Raw genomic sequence first — 20199 nt, 5'->3', positions numbered from 1 at the left:
GGTCATGCTCTATTGATACATCCGTGGTTGAATTGCAGTGGATCAGCCAGCATTTTTGACTCTTAGCTGTCTAGTAATAACCACTTCTTAAAAGCCTTTTTCTTTTCCAAATTCAACTCCTGAAATTAACAAAGCTGGGAGGAGTGAATGAAATAAAGAGTGGATTTTCGTGTGAAAGGGTTGTCTTTGATTTTCAATAACTTTTTAAAATAAGAAAATAGAAGACAGATTCCAGTGCTTATATAAATCAGCTCTGCCTAATTATTTCCTGGGAACACAAGAAGGATCTTCATTTAATCCCCAGTGTGTTATTGAGCAGGCAGAGCCTGCCCATTGGCGATAGCAAGTTTTGATTGCCAGCAAAGGGCTTGGCTTTAAACATAGCCTATAAATTAATGAAACACTCCAATCCCCATAGCATTCCTTGGGCCATGAAGTTCCTGCTTCGTTTTATAATTGGTGAAATATTCCGCTGTCCATACACAGACAAAAGCTTAGCAAGCAGAAATAAAAAAAAAGTGACCACTGAAAATAGTATTTTCACTGAAAATATAAAATGAACACTGGAAACAAATTTTCCGTCAAAGTTTCTCCAGTACTGGTAGAAATTGTAAATCGGTTCATTACAAAACTTATCTTGCAAACATGTGTGAGCTGCTCACAGCCTGCTTCAGAATGGATCTAACTTTGGAGAATGGATGGATCCAACTAAGTTGGGGTGGACCCAATGAAACCAACAGACTTAAGCCCACGGATTGCAACGGGTGAGCATGGCTTAGTTGGATGCCATTCATAGCTTGTGGCCGCATGAGATAAAGCTTTGTCAGTGGCTGCAGCGATGCTGAGAAATGCATTGCCACTTGAAGCATAGGTTGTGGCCCTCTCTCTGGCTGCCTTTTGCCAGCTGGTAAATACATTTTTTAATCCACATGTTAAGTATCCTATTGTTTTATTATAACGGTTGTGTTTTTATCTGGTGATCTTTGCCTTTGTTACAGCTTACTGTATTTTAACTGTGTGATTTTAAATTGTTGCGAGCTGCCCCAAGTACTGCACCCGTGGGACTGAAATGCGTGCATAAATAAATCTGGGCCTGATTCAAATGAAGCCTAAATAAATAAATAAATTTAAATGTGGACTCTACCCAAACTAGGCCTGTCACCTTTCCTGGACCCTTTTGGAACTAGGCCCAAGCTTTTGAGAAGCTGAGACTTAAGCTTAAAGGTTTCTAGGCAGCTTAAACGGCTAGAATTTGATTTTTGACAACACCCTCTCCTATTCTGAGATTGGGTACCATCGCTATTATCTTGCAAGAGAAATGCTTAACTGTTGAATTATAGCCAATTTCTTTGGCACTATTTGCCACTTTCCCTCTAATGCCCTGAATAAATGCCCAAATGCTCTTTGAAGATAGCTTTGCATCATGAAGATACACATAACTGATGTATGTCAGAACTTCAGTAACACATGGTCCATATTCAAGTCTTCATGTGGCAATACAGAGATTTTAATGGATGAGAGTTAAGCACGTGTGTGAGTCAGACTGAACTGAAAGGGGCTGCAAGTGTTTGCCTCTGGCTGGGTAGTTCCACTTGTCTGTGTTGCTACTTGCAAACCTAACATAGCTTCAACTTGTGATGTGGTCAGAAATAATAATACAATGTTCCATCTTCTTTCAGGCAATACAACCGAGATGCTAATTAAGAGAAGCAGGATAGTACTAGTAGACGGGCTACCCTGACAGAACTCTCAGTAAAAAATAACAGAAGTGCCAGCATAGTTCTAAATCAAAACAGATGTGAAAATTAGGGTATCCTATCAATGCCAGTCAGGATGATTTTGGAGAGAATGGGGATTGCCACATAAATCTATTATTTCAGATATCCCATGCTTATCTGGATGAAAAATGGAATCTTAATGACTGAATATAAAGAATTGTACAGGAGATGGTACAATATGGAGAGCGGAACAGTCAAATATTTTTAAAGGTGTGAAATATAATAAGGAGCAAATATTGCAGGAAGCCTACAAAATAAATATATCAAACAAATGTTTATTGCTTATTCAAAATCTCATTTACCTTTTCCTGTTCTTCGCAAACATGCTGCCAGCCCTCATTCTCCTAAATCTACCCTTCTATATAATCTCAATGTTTTCTGCTCTGGGATCTACTTAATCCCTTCTCCTTTGCTGTCCTCTAGGCCCTGGAATGTCCTTCCAGAATACTTCATTTTGACTTTGACTTGAAATCTTTTATTAAAACCCACCTTTCCTGTGAAGGCTTTGGCTTAACTCCTTAGCCATCGTTGGGGATGGGTGAATGTGTAGGTTTTGGTTTCTCTCACTTCCTCATTTTTCCACCCTTAAGATTTTCATAGCAGCTTATGATTTTTATTTTTTTTTAAAGTTCTCCTGAAAATGCATGAGCATTTTAGTGCATGTCTCCTAAAATACAAATTTCTGCATGCAATTTTGCCCAGTACACACGTTTTTAAAGCAATTTTGCCAATGTAATGCATTTTGGTACGTTATTCTCATACATGGCTAGAGAACTATGCCACAAAATTCAGAGAAGTGCAAATTTCGAAGAAAGGCTGTGATTTATGTTCACATATTATTTTGGAAAGTAAGAAGTAGGTAGGTTCACTTTTAAATGCAAACTGAATTAAATTTCTCCCCAATTCCTAGCCATCAGCCCCAGATGCAAATAAGCCTATAGCTGCATATGTTCATGTCTATCTTTTGCAGCTTTGGAAATATCAAAATGTGTTGCTTATGCTAGCGTTTAAAAAAAAATAAATCACCGTCCTGATGCCTTCAGATGTTTTAGACTACAGCTCCATCTGATGAATGCTGCTATAGAATATATGCTGATGTTATAATCAGCCTACTGAAGACTCTTTAAAATCTCAGCAGGCATTTTAATCGAAGTATGATTTTATAGTTTCAACCAGTTTCTACCTTTCCTGTATTGTATCTTTTGTTCACTGCTTAGAGACTATTGTAATCAAGTGGTGCACGATATATTTAAACAAATAAAATATAATAAAGGTCCTTTCCCATAATTGCACAGCTTTTGAGAGATTAAAATCAAAGGCCCAAGTCCAGCGAAGGTTGTGCTTAAGTCACACCCAAATTGGAAAGTTGTTAGTTGCAGCTAATGGATAGCTCATTGGTTTCAATGGGACTTCAGTTTGTGTGACAATTCAGTGCATGTTTAGTTAGATGGAAGTCTCACTTCATTTGATAGAGCTTACTCCTAGCTCAATGGACATAGGTGCAGAGCCAAATTTTATTTGTGTACTGTCCATTGTTTGTCTTGGATGAAAGGGTGGGGAAGAGGCCAAGTACAGGAAGAAGAAACTGTTCGCAATGGTGCAAATTTGCCTCTGGAAGGAATTCCACAACCAGAACACCACCACTGAAAAGGCTACCCTGCAACATTTTGAAGGGCTTCTGTCACTAAACAGTAGCAACTTTACTGCCATTATTACTCTGCTCGGCTAGAGGGAAGACAACACAGAGAGAAGCAGCCAGAATATAAATTGTCCCGTGTGCCTGCTGTGTTTCTCTTGAATAAAAAGACAGGATCTCAAGAGGAACAGACTATCTCAAGAAAGCTGGGGCGGGGGCTGTACTGCACTTTGCATTAAATGCACATCAGCATAGAAAGATCTTGTTTGTAGGGCTGGGAGGTTGGTCTCAATAAAGGTGCTACGGCTTTGCTCTCTCTGCAGAAATATTGACAGCTACAGTGCAATCAATATTCCAATCAGTGTAGCAAAGTGGTTATATCATGGCAGAAGCCAACCCATCAGCTAAGCTTGCAAAGTCCGCAATACGGAAAATAGAACTGGAGTCTAATTGAAATTAGGGTCAAAGTGATGGCAGCAGATCCAAGTGATTAAACACAAATCTGCCCCCAAGCACACAGAAAGAGTAGGGGTGGACCTAGAGAATCCTTTTTTTAAAAAACCAAAAGAGTTGAGGAGTTGAATTTTGCTACTGTTGTTATGTTACATCAATAAACTAAAAACAAGGAGAGGTGATGAGGCAGCCAGTAAAATGTTAAAAATATAAAATTAGAATTAGGAAGTGGCTAAAAACTACTTGAAAGCTTAATGGAAGGCGGGAGCTCTGACTAGGCTGCTGTCTCAGTCGCCATCTTGTTTCCATTCCATGATGTGCTATGGATGTTTGTATGTGATACCAATAAAAGGTTTGATGATGATTTTGCTACTGGATTTTACACAGCTGCAGGACGCAGCAAGACATCCTTTCTGCACACATACCTTTTCTGTGTTTAAATGCAGAGATAAGGAAAGCAAAAGTAAACAAATAATCATTTATATATATATTCATGTTCTTTTCAAAAAGTGAAAATTAGTTAATCTTCTGTCTGGTGACAATTGGGATAACTCCAAGAGAAAATTTGTAAGGTCTGTTTGAGGAGATGTTAAGAATGTTACATTCTAGAATACTCTCCCTGGAATAATCATGAAAGCCTGGAAACTCACTGGGATCCAGACTGAGTGGAATACATTTATAATTCCCACTCACCTCCTCCCAACGGGTGGGCGGAGTTTGCGACCCCGTGCAAGACTTACCTGGCCTGGTGCCACCCACCTAGTAACAGGGTGTAATTGGCCCGCCCCTGCCTGGAAGGCCAATGGGCTGTGGGCAGGGGTGTGGCCAGGGACAGGTACTGGGGCTGATCCTTCGGCCAATGCTCATTCTTCTTCCTTCATTCCAGACTGAGTGGAATCCATTTGTAGAAGATCTTTTTACACAAAAGTCTGCCCAACCATAAAACAGTACTGTGTTGAGACTCTCATGTGCCCGTTACAAGTTGATTTTCATCCACGTGCCAAAACACATGTCAAACAAGAAATTGTTTCAATATCTTTCATTATTTTTAGTATTTTCACTGACTCAACTTATGACAGAAGCTTCAGGTGCCTTCTGACAGCAAGCTGAATTTTAGCAGGTTATCAGGAACCATGGAATGACATATCTGGCACATATAGGTATGTGGCATAGGACGGGAAACTTGTACAATCCTCCACTAATTCAGATTGCAATTGTGTCAAAAAAGAAAAGAAAAAAGGGAGACATGTCATGGCCAACTCAGAGCTGTTGAACGGTAGCAGTAAGAAATACTAACACATCTTTAAAATGGCATTTTCCGGTAATATTTGCACAAAGCAAGGTGTAGGTCTATAAAATTGGAGTCTCAGCACTGAAATATACATTATAGGTTACTGAGACAACATGAATGTTTGGTTTCCAGAGATGAACTTGCAGTGAATTTGCTCCTCCTCCCGATCTTTGTTACTCCCATGCCACACTGAGCTAATGCAAAGTTTGGTTTGGTGTGTTGTCCCAACCTAGACTCATGATTAAGCTTTCTCCTTACTCACCACAAACAAACCTTCCAGGTCTGAGTGTGAACCAGGTCAGTAACTGAAATTACATTTAGCAATTTTAATGTCAAATACTGTCAAATCACTCATCATAGATAGCTATCATCCCAAGGGGACACTACAAAAGCAGCAGAGAGGTGGTAAGAAATAATAATTCATGTTGATTTACAACATGAGATGCTAATAATCTCTGCAGCTATCCTCAAAACGAAGTGTATACCTCAGCTTAGGGGTCCTAGTACTGAGTACCACCAGTGCTTTTTCTGTGGTAGTACTTACCTGTACAGAGTACCATCCCCTCTTTCTTTGCTGCCTCTGGTAGCCATTTTGTGATGACACTCACAGCACTTTTATCAAGACATGAGTTCTGGCACTGCTTTTTCCTTGATCTTTTTGCTACTAAAAACACTCCGTACCACTTGTATGTCCTTGTAATTAACCTTGTTCAGATTAAATGAGCACATGGTAAGATGTTCAAGGTCATACCATGAACCAACCCTGGACTTCCATACCTTCAAAATCCCATTCCATAGAGACCTATGTGCATAATTCTGACTCTGATCTGCATAAACACCCAGCACATGACCTGCACTTCTATTTATTTTTGCAGAGAATTGGTCTCAGGTAGCCCCCCCCCATGATACCTTATACAGAGTGATCATTAAAATCAGCTGAATAATTAGCAACTGCAGCTCAAATGGCACTCCCTAAATCACTACAAAAAAACTTAGAAAATGCTGCTGAATAAACCTTTTACTGACATATTTGCATTTAAAAAACCATCATGTCCGTCTCTTGAGTGCAATTTATCCTTAAGAGTGAACGCCTTTCCAATTCTTCATAATTTTTTCAGGGGGAAACATAGGGATGCACCCACTTATACTTCAAAATTATAGCTTTAAAAAGAACATTATATCTTTTCAGCTTTTTGTAACTTAATCAAAACAAATTCCTTACCTGGCAGTAAAGTTGAGTGACATTGTGCGCACACATGATAGGAGATCTATAAAATTCTTTAAGACGTCTCCTACAATTTACACATGCATGGCGGATATTCTTCCATTCACAACATTGCTGGAAAGCTAAAGGAAATAACAAAGCAAGGAAAATTACTAGGGAGGAAAATATAGAATATAGGACAGCCTAGCCAGAAAATATATTTTCCCTAGCAAATTAGAGTGCATTTTGTTATCAATGGGACTGTGTGTGTGTGAGTGAGTGAGTGAGTGAGAGAGAGAGAGATGGAGTGGGGGGGGAGAGAGAAAGGCTGTAGTACTAAAATCTATTGGAAGACCAACAGACCAAGAGATGTGGAAGTCCTGCATATCTTAAAGCTTAGCATATCTACTGCGGTATAAATTTTGTGTTGTTCAGTCTACTTAATCAGATGTACAACACAGCATACAAAAACTCACACCCCAAGAAATGTGTTTTTAGGCTTTATGGTGCCACTTTTTCCTGTTTGGAATCCACTATGACTAGGTACCATTTAGGAATTAACATTTCACAGGATAAATCTGCATAGAATTTTGTTGAGAGTCATGTGGAGTTTCCCATATACCACACAGTCTCATTCTTCAGCCTGTCCTGGAGCCCTAACCCACCCAACTAAAAAACAAATGGGTAAATGGGGAGAACAGAGGACCACAATATGGGTGAGGTTTGCACATTGGCAAAAGCAATATAAATATAGGGTGTTCCCTTGTCCTATTTTACCTAGTTGCAGTTCCAATTTGTGCCTCATTTTTAAGTGAAGAGTGAGCAATAGGTCTGAAACGATAAAAGCAAGACCACCATGTCTGATTTGGACATAATAAGAAGCCACTTGCAGGAGCAATCAGGCAGCATACACAATTCCTGATCAACCACAATAAGCTAGAATGTTTGGCTTCTAGTTGCATGGAGAACAATGCAAGAACATGCAGGCAGTATCACACTGCCATTCTGAACCCACAGGCTGCTTTTGTTTCTTTCAGTTCAGTTCCATGCAGTTATATCACTATATCTCTATGCTCAGCACCGCATACAAAACAGAACCAAGTTCCTAAAGTGCACAGAGACTAAATCAGGGTTGCCATAGGTCCAGAGTTTCCTGAACATAGCCTGAATACTACAGTTGGAAGCAGCGTCTGGGTGGAAGTTGCTAAAAATGTCTGGGAAAATTCAGACATATGGCAACTCAACAATTTTGGGAAAAGAACTTTTTTTCACTTTTTGAAATATGGCAACCCTGGGGGATCATTAAATATCCCGAGTTAAGTATCACCAAGAAGTTCTTGCTCTTCTTTTATGAAAGGTGCTCCAGTTCACAGCTGATCTGGTTGGGAACTTGATCAGATAGATATGTTCTTGGAGACGCGTAGGGGGCCAGAAAGTATAAGTTTCTCATTGTGGAAATTTTTAAAAATACAGTGGTACCTCCAGTTGCGGACGGGATACGTTCTGGAGGTCTGGAAGGATCCCAATGTTTTTGCAACCGGAATGACCGCATGCACGCGGCAAAAACCCAGAAATATACTTCCGGGTTTGCCACTTACGTATCGCAAAGTTTACGTAACTGGACTATATGGGATTATTTATTGAAGGAAAATGTATTTCCTCAAAATTCTAATGCAACTATTCTGGCCAATCTCAACAATATTCCAGGCCATCACTATTTTGCAGGAGAAATTCAAGTGCACACCAGAACGTTAGGTTTGCAAAATAAAAGTAGATTAAAGTGCTTTGTCAGCCTAGCACAAGAGCTGCACTTTAAAAAAAAACCAACAGATCTTTGTATTAGAGAAGTTTTGGGGCAAATACACTAAAAAGTGTGGGAAGAATGAATGGTTAAGGAGAATATGTATATATTCCTCACAAGCAAAGCAGGATGAAAGCTCATTGTCATATAACAAATCAGATGAAATGCTCAATAAAGACTGGGCATAGTCTGAACATCACACAGACTTTGTGCAAGCAAATCAGGGTGAAAGCTGTATAAATAGGTCAGTTGGAGGAGCCCTGATCGTCTTTCAAAAATGCAGTTGCAAACACACAATACAAGCTACAAAAATAATAATGCTTGCAGTCTGCTAGACATGCTCCACAAATTAAACATTTTAGATAATTGATAGTTCAGTGCAAAGTTAATGGAATTTCATTCCTGGTCCTGCAAAATACCAAGTACTGGTTTGGGTTTCAGTGCTTATATGTACTAATGGTTTTCATCTTTCACATCACTGACAAAGAGTAAATTTTCCAGTAAAAGCATCAGAATGACTGGGTCAGAATCAAATAATGCTAATAAAACCAAATGGAAGAGGCAGCTATTTGGCAAATAAAAAACAAACGGCAAACAGCTGAAACAAGGCTTATGATGTTCAGTGTTTATCAAACATCTCTTCAAAACGTTACAAATTCCAACATTCCTTAAATTGGTTATAGGTATTTTGTATCTCATAATGCAGTAGAGGAGACAGAGACAAAGTGTTAATAAGCCCATTTCTATGTGGGTCTATGTGTATGGCACATTTCACTAAAATGTTTTGGAAATCTAAACATGGAAACTCAGTGAATACTAGAAGACTTTATAGAACCTAGTCCAGCAAGCTGAGGAAACCCAACTCACCATTGCATACCAGTTTTCCTTCTACCAACTTTCACACATTTTTTCCATGCAGAAACATTTCCCTGCTCTGTGACCTGAGATCTTTTAGGTGAAGATACAAAATGCCAAGCCCTGTTGCTTCTAAACAAAAAAAGGCTATAGAATCTACCCAACTAATTACAGCTGGAGAATTGGAACATTCACCCAGTTATTAAAGAAATGTTTAGAAAACAATAAACTGGAGGGCCACAGATTGCTGGCAGAAGTCTTACACGTGTTCTCTTCAATGGGACCTAAAGGTAAAGGGACCCCTGACCATTAGGTCCAGTTGTGACCGACTCTGGGGTTGCGGCGCTCATCTCGCTTTATTGGCCGAGGGAGCCGGCATACAGCTTCCAGGTCACGTGGCCAGCATGACTAAGCTGCTATTGCGAACCAGAGCAGCGCACGGAAACGCCGTTTACCTTCCCGCTGGAGCAGTATCTATTTATCTACTTGCACTTTGATGTGCTTTCGAACCGCTAGGTTGGCAGGAGCAGGGACTGAGCAACGGGAGCTCACCCCATTGCAGGGATTCAACTGCCGACCTTCTGATCGGCAAGTCCTAGGCTCTGTGGTTTAACCCACAGCACCACCCGCGTCCCTATTCAATGGGACTTACACCTTAGTAAACATGTGAAGGGCTGGGCTTATGGGTTGGTATACTAAAGAGATTTTCACAGTGACATTTATTTCATATAATCTTTTGTATCAAGGGTAACGGTCATTGTATTTCTGCCTCCAACTTCACTTGTCAAACATTAATGAAAAATCAATAATGAGTTATGTTTCCAATGTTTTCTGGCACACCTGTGTTCAATCCTGAAGAAAGCAGCCCCGTTCTGTGGGGCTGACTGGAATATACGAGCAGATTTCCTGCAGCCATTTTGCTCTAAGTGGATTCAACTCAGAAGGATCGATGAGCCGTTCAATAAACCTGTAGTTTCTGCAGAGCGAAAAGACAAGGTGTGTGTGAGAGAGATTATTTTGGATAACTTTCTTTCTTTGCAAATGTGGGGGGGGGGGAATGAAAGGACAAAGGCTATTTTCCACTACAAATATGACATTGTAGTTTGAAAAGGAACTAGTGACATGTGAGGCCACCCCTGACACAGCTTACTCCAGAAACCATTTTGATTTTTCAACATTCCTGTTGAATACTTGGGGGTAAAGGGGGCTTTCTGAGTAGTCAATAGGAATGTTTGGAAAGCTCAAATGGAGGAAGTGCAGTTTCCTGCAAGTCCCCCAGCCATGCACCTTTCCTAAGCCAACAACAAAACAGAACCTCTTTGAAGAAAAGAAACAGAAGAAGGCAACATGTGGCAGACAGGACTCACTACTATAGATAAGGGGCTCAACACAGCTTCTCATTAGCTGGAAAAAAAACTATGAGTCCCAAGATCCCTGGCAAGAAATGAGTCACATCATTTTCAACTGAGCTTTACAAGTAAAGATGAGAGAGAAATTCTGTTCACGTTTTAAGGCAAACAAAATTCACACTTTCTGAAACAATACATCAGCTGACACACAACCCATACATTTGGAAATTGCCCTTCTCCAGATTTTGCAATGCATTCTCCAGTCAAGCAACGTGTACAAAAAAACACATGATTGGGTAAAGTGTGCATAAAAATGTATTATATTCCAGGAAAGTGCTTTGCAAAAAATGTGTATATTGGGGAAAATACATTCAAAATTGTACTCATACAAAAAATAAAAATTGCAGACTGATGTGTAAATGTGTATAAGTGAATTTAAGATTGGAAAAATGAGAGCACAAGAGAAACTAAAATTAACAGATTTTCCCATCCCTACTTGCAAGTCCTCTCTGATGTGTGTGAGGGGTCTCCCCTGCCACCAGGTTACCTCCTCCTCAGGCTATAGTTTCCTCCTTCTTTTGCATGAGGAAGTCTAGAGGGCTGGTAGAGATCCTGGATAGTAGTGGGAGCAGAGTGTGAACCCCATGTCACGTCAGGCCAAGCTCAATGAAAGCAGGACCCAATTCAAAATAAGGCCAGATTTCTGAGCAGGTGTAGTACTCATTTGACAGAGAACACATTAAATGCACTTTGTTTGAACAGAACAGTTAATCTGTGGCAAAGCATGAGTTAAGGTATGAAAGCTAAATCCAGAAGAACACCCATTCTGCCAAACATAATTATCTTCATATTAAAGTGTTGACTTGATATTCCCTTGATTAATTTTCATCACACTATGTATTTGTTTTCTTTCAAGCTTATTCTAAATTAAGCCATTCTCCATGTCATTGTCAGTTCAGGTCTTGAATGCTTCTGCTAATAAAAGCTGCAAAAAGCCTTTTGACTTAATCAAACATGTCACATTATAGAATGATAGAGAAGAATTTGCATCTGTATCTGTGGCTAACAGTATGACCCTGTACACAGTTACCCAGATGCAACTCTCATTTCATTCGATAGTGCTTGCTACCAAGTATTTGCTTATAGGATTGGAATTCTAGTTGCCAATATATCACAATTAAATGTCATAGACACACTACAGAAAGTGGGAGAAAGCCTTTTTAAAGTGACTTTCTAATCAATGTAAGTATCATTGATTTAGAAACCAGGCCACTGCAGCAAAATAAGAATTACCCCCAGTCAACCAGGGTGTTGGGTAGGACTTGGGTATGTATTTAACAATATTTATATACTACTTGATTATAGTAAAAACTGTAAGCAGTTTACAATAAACATTAAAATTGTCAATAAAAACAGTGAAAACATTTAACCATAATTAAAACCAACATGTCTTGAATGCCTAAACCAACATATTTTAAGTAGGTGCCAAAAAGAGTACAGTGAAGGTGTCTGACTGATGACAATAGGCAAGGAGTTCCAGCATATAGGTTTAATTTCTTACAGCTGTGGAATAAATACTACAAAGCAACTGCAACAGCATCAGTTCCACAAATCGAAGCAGTTGTGTGGACACATAGAGGGTCAAGTGACCACCTTGTAAATGGCTATCAATCACTAACATAAGGTGGATTACTAAATTTTGTGGAATGGTTTTCAAGAGGATTTAATTCCGCTCATTGTGATTCGGAACTGGGTAATTACTGCTGTAATTTGCCCTGAAGAAGTAGGCACCTGGGAGGAAGTTTTGACTCTTTTGGTCATGCTACACAAGTCATGAAAACATGGGTGGCAAGGATAGCGAGCACTGCCTGTAATGAAAACCTTTGCTTTTGTTACCCGCTATCTGGGTCTGAAAGCTTCCTGAAAGTTCAGGGGTTGCACATTTCCCTCCCCCAATACCACACAATCTTCTGGAGCATCACTAGGCTTGTCAACCAGCCCATAAAGCCTTTTAATAAACCTCTAAGATGGTGGTGGTGGGGATTTCCTTAGGTTTGTGCAAGCCCTAACTGGGATCCAGGACTTGGGCTAAGAGTATATTTAAAGTTTTAAAAAGTACCCTTTGGGCGCATACAAAAGTGAGACTTTCATTCTGAGCTGTAGAAGAACTTTTGAGGGAAATAACACATCTGGTTTCTACAGCATCCGATTATGAGCTTCAGTGATGTCACTGGTTTTAACAGTACATCCAGATGATCATTTTAAGGAGCCATTAGATGTATCTCATCTGTCCCTTGCACTCACTGACACATCCATCCAGAGCTTGTCCCCCAGTCTGGTCCTGCTTGTCAACATAGTGTGAGAAAGGGACGGCACAAGTCATGCAGTTCATAGAGACAAAGTAGAACCTGAATGGTGCAAAACATAGTGGGGGTTTGGGAGGGCACCCATGAAGCTCTCCTGTTGGGCTCAAGGACAGAACATGAAAGATAGCATGAGGGCAAGACTAGACACACAAAGAGAATTTCCTTGCATCTTCCGGGCCTTGCTCCAGGGGGAGTCATGTGACCCAAAGGAGATCATGCAATGGCACGAGATCACAGCACCCAAAATGGCCACCGCACTCTTGTATGGAAAAAATGGGTTGTCCCAGTTTTCCTGGGGCAGTTGAGGGGTATGTGACAGAGCATTCCATCATTAGTTGAGACTGATAGTTGAGATTCCTGAATTGCAGGAGGTTGGTCTAGATAACCCACGGATTCACTTCCAACTCAATGATTTGGAATGGTCTCCTTCGGGTGGTTGTGGACTCTCCTTCGTTGAAAGTTTTTAATTTCTATTTTGTATTAGCAAATATATAAACCACCCAGGTATAGAAAAGTATACCTGGTGGTATAGAAAAGTAACAAAAAATAAAGCATTCAGGATCTGGATTCTGCTTAGGACTCCTTCTGAAATGTATAAACAGAGCCTATCTGAAGCTGTTGCTTGTTAACTATACCACAAGGGAAGTGTAAATGGTTCTGTAAGCAGAGCTGAAAAATCACAGCAATATTTTTAGATATCACATAAGTGCTTTATAAACACCTTGATGTGGAGCCAATCTTCTTAGCAAACATACTGACCAGACAGAAAGAACTAGACAATGATTAGGTGCTAGGTGGGTGGACATTTGCTTGTTGAATCAGGAGCATTTATGTGATTTTTGAAAACATTACAGTACACAAATTACCCAAATAAACTAGCGTAGGTTGAGCAGTAATTTGTTGGATTCTCTACACTGCAAACTCAGAAGTGGTATAAATCATAGCGTTTCCCAGTTGGAATCTAAAATGCTTAGCTCTTTAAGGACACTAAGAGGCATATATAGGAATAAGGCCCACTGAGCACAGTGGAGCTTCAAGAGCAAGAATGATCTGTAGAACATTCCCAGCACCTTCACACAACACTAGTTCCTATACTTTTCTTTAATAACCTGAAGGACTACATTTATAAGCCTGAAAACAGGCTTATATCCACAATGGAGATGTGGCTTTATTTTATAATAACAGCTGATTTTAAAAGCCAGTAAGCATTCTGGTTCTTCCAATATTAGTCATCTTAGACTAGGCTCATCTTTTAGTCAGGCTTACATTCAATGTGACAGATGTTAATTGTTATACTGTACTGGTGTTTCCATGTGTGTCTTTAAGTTATTATGATGTTCACCACCTTGGTGACTTCTGTTTTAAAAGTGATATACAAATAATTTGGATAAATAAGTGATAAGTTGTTATCCTGAAGGATCTCAAAAACTTGCAAACCCCCATCTCTTTAAGAGCTGCAAAGCTGGGGAGGAAACAGACATATTAAAGCTACCGTAATGCATTTCAACTTTCCACTACAGTTACAATCCCCCAAGCCAAAGAAATCCCCCTTTGTCTTGACTAGCTATATGCCATGCAGAAGGAGGATTTACATAGCTCCTTCTATCACAACAGTCAGTGCTGGATTAAACCCTGTGGAAGTCCCGGGGCAGTTGAAATATTGAGGCTCGTATGCATGCTTGAGTGGGATAACATTGAACTAAGAAAGCTTGATTATAATTTTCTTTCAAGATCATCAATATTATTTTGATCTGTTGTTGCGGTGCCCCTAAAAAGCATGGGGCCCATAGACCGGTGCCTACTCTGCCTATTTGGTAATTCAGCACTGAAAACAGTCTTGAAAATGGCAAACAAATTTGCATGTTCATATTCCCCGTCTCCCAGAAGCGATAAAAGGTGCAAAAGCCTCTTTGAAGACCAGGCTGTGGCAATGTTGCTTCTGATTGGGAACTCAATTTCAAAAGTCCAAAACAGCATACAATCATTAGGCATGTACAGCATTTAATGAAATGCCTGGCTGCAGATGGGGAAGGCAAACTCTAGCCGACTGTGTTTGGCTGGGAGATGAGCACAATGCCACCTGCAGCCACTCTTACAACTATTATGCACTTGACACTCTTCGATTCCAAGAAGAGGCATAGGCCACCTAGCTTCAATGAGTAGCTAAGCTACCTCCCATTGGTTAGCAAGCTTGGAGGGTCTAATGATAGGAGGGCCTCCTGATCCTGTCTGCAGCCAGACAGGTGTTCCATCAATTGTTCGGCCAAAGCCTATTTTAATCATGGCAAAAGGATGTGATCACTCCCAGCATCCTATTGACACTGATTGAGGATCATCTGTTTGGTGGGAAGCTGATTATTCTAGGCTTCGCTTCTGTGGATAAATGAAGCTACAGGTTACTGTGGAACAGGGAGATATGACGAGGGGGTAACCTTGTAAGAATTTTTTGAGTTGTTTTACACTTTGGTAATAGATGAAAGTTTTCCATAAAGCGTGTTCTCCAATAAATGAGAGCACGTGTTGCGGTGTGGGCCACCAGGCCAGGCCTCTTGTTGCCAGGCAGGTTAATAGTTGTTGCCTGGCATCATGATTGGGTAACCGGGTTGCTGGGGCAAATTGTATGTTGCAAATTGGGTGGGTGGGACCATAGTCTTTAAATATTGGTGCACTCTGGTTTCTCTTTCTCTTTGCAGAGTGCATCGGATCACCCGCCCGCCCTATTAGGCAGGGGCCTAATAGGAATTTTGCCATTTGGTGATTGGCTGTGCCATTTGGTTTTTGCCTACTACTCAGCAATTCGTCACAACTTGTAAGGTTGCGGTTAGGCATTGGTTATAATATGCTGGTGATGGAGGGGTAAGGCTGGGCCTGCCCCTCCTATTGCGCTGAAGGGAATTCCGTTAAAGGAATCCTGGGGCTTGCCATGATTTCGTCCAATCCCTGTTATGGGACCAGGGCTGCCCAATCCCTGTTATGGGAATCCTTGTTATAGGACCGGGCAGGCAAGCTTTCGGGGAGCTGCTGGGGTAAGCGGCGTGGGTCCGACGCTTAGCTCAAATGACCCCCCAGTTTGACTTTCTCTTCTACTGGCTACCGATCGGACCTCGGGATGTCAGTTCTGTCCCAGGTGGGGGGACAGATAGTCATAACCAATGTCTAAACAACCACTCACTGATTTTGTATTTTAATAAAGTTGTGGCCAAAATAGTGCCCCAAAACCAAAACTAAAATTACGTGTTATGTGTGAAGTTATTTGAGGGGTGGCCTGGGGACCTACACATGCAATGTTGATTTTTTAAAGTTTGACCCAAGAGGTGGGAAGTTGTGGGAAGAATATGCCAGTAAAATGTGATGGTAATGAAAATCTTCCAAACATTTTATTTACCTTCCATACAATGAAATTTATTTGGGGATCATTATATAAATCTTGGAAGCAGAAAGGGATAGGATGTTCCTTTTTAGACTGTTTTCAAAATGAATATTTATTATTATTATTATTATTATTATTATTATTATTATTATTATTATTAAGTACCCTGCCCATCTGGCTGGGTTTCCCCAACCACTCTGGGCAGCTATTACTATTTCATTTTGCTTAGTTGTCAACTATTTTATTTTTAACATGTGGAAATTATATTTTGTAGTTAATTTTCATTTGTAATACTTAATCTGATTTTTACAGAAGATTTTATTTAGTTCTATATGTTCTAAAACGTGGAATTTTCACTCTATTCTAGTTGTTTTACTGCTGGGATTCACTGTTTAGTTGTTAGTTGTGATGTTTTTTCTAGTTTTTCTCTATTTGATTTTTATTTGTAATGTTTTAAGGTAAGGGAAATTTTTTCTCTTAAATATAAGTGGCATATAAATTGTTGGGTAAATTAATAAGCAATACAGTGGTAGCTCGGGTTAAGAACTTAATTCGTTCTGGAGGTCTGTTCTTAACCTGAGGTACCACTTTAGCTAATGGGGCCTCCCGCTGCCGCCGTGCCACTGGTGTGCAATTTCTGTTCTCATCCTGAAGCAAAGTTCTTAACCTGAGGTACTATTTCTGAGTTAGAAGAGTCTGTAACCTGAAGCGTATGTAACCTGAAGCGTCTGTAACCCAGGTACCACTGTACTATAAAACTGATATGACAAAGCTATTTCATTCAACCAGCTACTGAGAAGTAAACAATAATGTAGAAATCAAAACCCCATTTTCAACACAAATTAATTCACAGAATACCTTGGACAATATACTTTAAACAGAGCAGATGGGTAGAATATTAGATTCACTTAAAATGAATATACAATATACAGTGTTACATTTTTACAGATAATTAATCCTCCAAAGGTTGTTATAATAAGGCAATGTTATATTATTCACTGCATTTTAGAAAGAGCTTACATGTTTCTCAAGGTCATAAAGCCCCAAGATTTATACTGGGAGGCTCTTACTCTTTACCGCATGAGCAGTATGTTTCAAACACTAAGTGGCATTGTTACTTACTCAGAGGACTATCAGACACAGCAGGGAAGACTGGGAAGAGGTTAGGGAGTCATATAAGATGGGGGGGATTGGCTAGGGAAGGATCAGATGACTGACTACACAGGGCAAAAGTGATTTGGGAATTTCAAAACAAGCAACTCTTGAGAAAGGACTTAATCTAGGAAAAAGAAAGCATTTAGACAAAGCATGTTTTCCTTCATGGAGAGCACATGTTGCGGTGGTGGCTAGCAAGACACCCCACTGTTGCTGGGTGGGTAAAATTGAGTTGGCCACTGCTGTGTTTAGGCTCTCCTTGTCGTGGGGGAGATTTTGATGCTGCCATTTTGTGACTGACAGCTTGAAATGTTAAAACCCCTGTGCACAGCATTGAGCTTCCTCTTTTCGCTGCGCTCATTGGATTGCCCGCCCACTCTCCCTTCATTTAGGGTTGTTCGTGTTGACCTTGCTATGCCTGTCATGGGGTCGTCTGCTTTTGGGGCAGGGGCCAGGTAGGAATTTTGTCCATTTGGCTGATTGGCTGGTGCCATTTGGTTTTTGCCTACCGCGTAGCAATTGTCACAACTTGTAAAGTTGCGGTTAGGCATTGGTTTTATGAATTGGTTGGTGGAGGGGCATGGATTGGCTGTGCCTGCCCCTCTAATGCTGCTGCTGCAAGGGTATTCTGTTAAAGGAATACAGGGGCTCGCCATGCTTTTGTCTGAACCCCTGACAAGGGGCTAGGGCCACGCAAGAGCCCCTGGGAGCATTTGGGGAGAGGTGAGGGAAGGTCCCCTTCTCTACCCAAAATATTTTCCCTTCCTGAATTTCACCGCCGTGTGAATGTCCGTCTGTCCCCAGCGGGGTCAGATAGTCGCAACCAATGCCAAAGCAACCACTCACATTTTTTTTGTATTTTAATAAAGTTGTGGCCAAAATTATGCCAAAAACCTTAAACAAAAATTAAGTGTGAATCATGTTTTTATTTGGGATGGCTTGGGGACCTCAATGTGCAAATATGAAAGCAATCTATCATTACATTTTAACCATATCTCTGTCTTGACTCTACGTTCTAGGTGTGGGACAAAATAACTCTACCAAGTGGAGGAATCAGCCACACAGAGATATTTAAAGCAGATTCTGTGTGCTGTAATTTTTGTGTTTATTGGCCCTAAAATAGTTGTGTTGACTGTATCATGTGTGTGTGTGTGTGTGCGCGCGCGCGCGCGCGCCAGCCACAGTGATTGTGTTGTTTGAACGGAATAAAAGGCAGCATGTGGCATGCTACTATCTTGCCAAACAGAAAGCATATGAATAGAATTTTCCTATTGTGGCAGTTTCAGTTGTGTACTGCCATATCCAAATTTTCCGGATGATTTTTGGTGGCACATTGTAAATTACTGAAAATGTGTACGCTAGGTGTGTTTGGCTGGGTGACAAATAGATTTGAGAAGCCTCTATTAAGTCCTGTGACAAGCAAATGTTAGACACTGAATGGATCACAAAGTATATGGCAAATGCATTCTAATTCCCTCAACATTTTTATATAATTGTGATACTATATATTCAGCATATGAAATGCAGTGTATAAGAGATGAACTTACACCAAGGCGACTCAAGTTCAAATCCTTGCTCGACCATTAAGTTCATTGGCTTGCTTTGCGCTAGTCTCAATTTTTCAACCTCACCTACTTGTGATGTTGGTGCTAAGATAAAATTAGGAAACCTTCATCTCCTCCGGTTCATTATTGGAGGAAGGGTGGGAAATGGAAACTGAATGAATTACTTTGTCATGCATGGTTCGAATTCCAATAGTGTTTCTGAGAAAACAAAACACACAGATGAGTTTCCACATATTTGCTTCTTGATTTTACCACAATGCTATTTGTTCAATCGCACTTTTTTTAAAAAAAGAACAGTTTTCTGTGCAGAAAACACGGCATGTCTAAAAGTGCTTCTGGTTTATAAGTTCAGAGATTCCCAGGTCCTCAAGGGACTATCACGGAGCCAAAGATTTTGCATTTTGATCTTAGATTCTGCTAGCAGATGTTTAAAAATGCATGTAACTAGACAGCTCCCTTTTGGCTACACATCTGAGAAATCTTGAAAACCTAATTTATTCTTTCAAAGGTCAGCTGTAACAGACACCCAAAATTGGTTTCAAATCCTCCTGGGAAAACTGTAGAATAAAAAGTCCTTCTGTGTTTGAGTAATTTTACCCATTTTGAGCATGCATTCATTTCTTCCACAGACAGATAATATATCTTGACAAGCTTATGTCCTATATGTGCTTCTGGACTCATATATATTAAAATCATATCAAACAAATATACACAGTGTAGATAGTGTGACAGAATACAGTTTTGGTTTACCAGCAGCCATGCTAAACATTTTAAGGTCATGGATCCTAAGCAGTCATCTTAAACTGGGTTAAAGCTGTTCACAATATTAGTTGTGCAACAGAAACATTTTTACTAGCCAATAATACTGAATAATACAAAAATCAAGGCATGCTGTTTCCAACTTGCATGCCTACTTGGTATTATCTGGGGGAAAGAATTACTTGCATAGCACTTAACTGAAAATTTCACATAAATTCATTACTCTGTACATTTTTAAAATGCAAAATACAGGTTCTGAGATTTCCACATGTAAATTCAAAACATTGAATTTCCCTGCATCTGCTGGGACACCAAAATTGTAGACCTTGGAGGGGAATAAAAGATAACCCTGGGCAAAACTGCATTCTATTTAAAAAAAGAAAAAGAAATATTGGTCTAAGTTTTGGATTGTGGCAAGCTGTGTATTTTTTAGGACTCACCTTATTTTCTGATTTAAAGTTATTTAAAACTGTTTTTAATGTAATTTAAATTGTTGTACCTTGCTCTGGGACCTTAGAGTGAAAGGCAAGTAATAAATTAAGTTAATCACAATTATTAATCACAATTATATAACAGCCTCCCTGGAGAGGTACCTTCTTTGGCACCAAACAGATACC

The 20199-nt window shown here is 40.0% G+C and overlaps 1 protein-coding gene and 1 long non-coding RNA gene across 2 annotated transcripts in view; one reads left to right on the top strand and one right to left on the bottom strand.

Annotated features, from left to right (window-relative positions):
• LOC309379406 overlaps positions 1-20199 on the top strand; it is a 356632-nt gene that overhangs the window by 27347 nt on the left and 309086 nt on the right. The gene's annotated exons all lie outside the window — the stretch shown is intronic.
• Positions 1-20199, bottom strand: part of LOC309379401 (uncharacterized protein) — a 101097-nt gene that overhangs the window by 54804 nt on the left and 26094 nt on the right. The window contains exons 3-4 of the mRNA XM_081928512.1: positions 9859-9994; positions 6381-6505 (exon numbers count right to left, since the gene is read on the bottom strand). Coding sequence (XP_081784638.1) covers positions 9865-9994 — 130 coding nt within the window. The 3' untranslated portion in view covers positions 6381-6505; positions 9859-9864. The remainder of the gene's footprint in view (positions 1-6380; positions 6506-9858; positions 9995-20199) is intronic.

This window comes from Podarcis melisellensis, assembly GCF_964234715.1.
Source record: "Podarcis melisellensis genome assembly, chromosome: 10".
In the NCBI taxonomy this organism is placed as follows: Eukaryota; Metazoa; Chordata; class Lepidosauria; order Squamata; family Lacertidae; genus Podarcis; species Podarcis melisellensis.
This window is presented reverse-complemented; position numbering and strand designations above follow the sequence as displayed.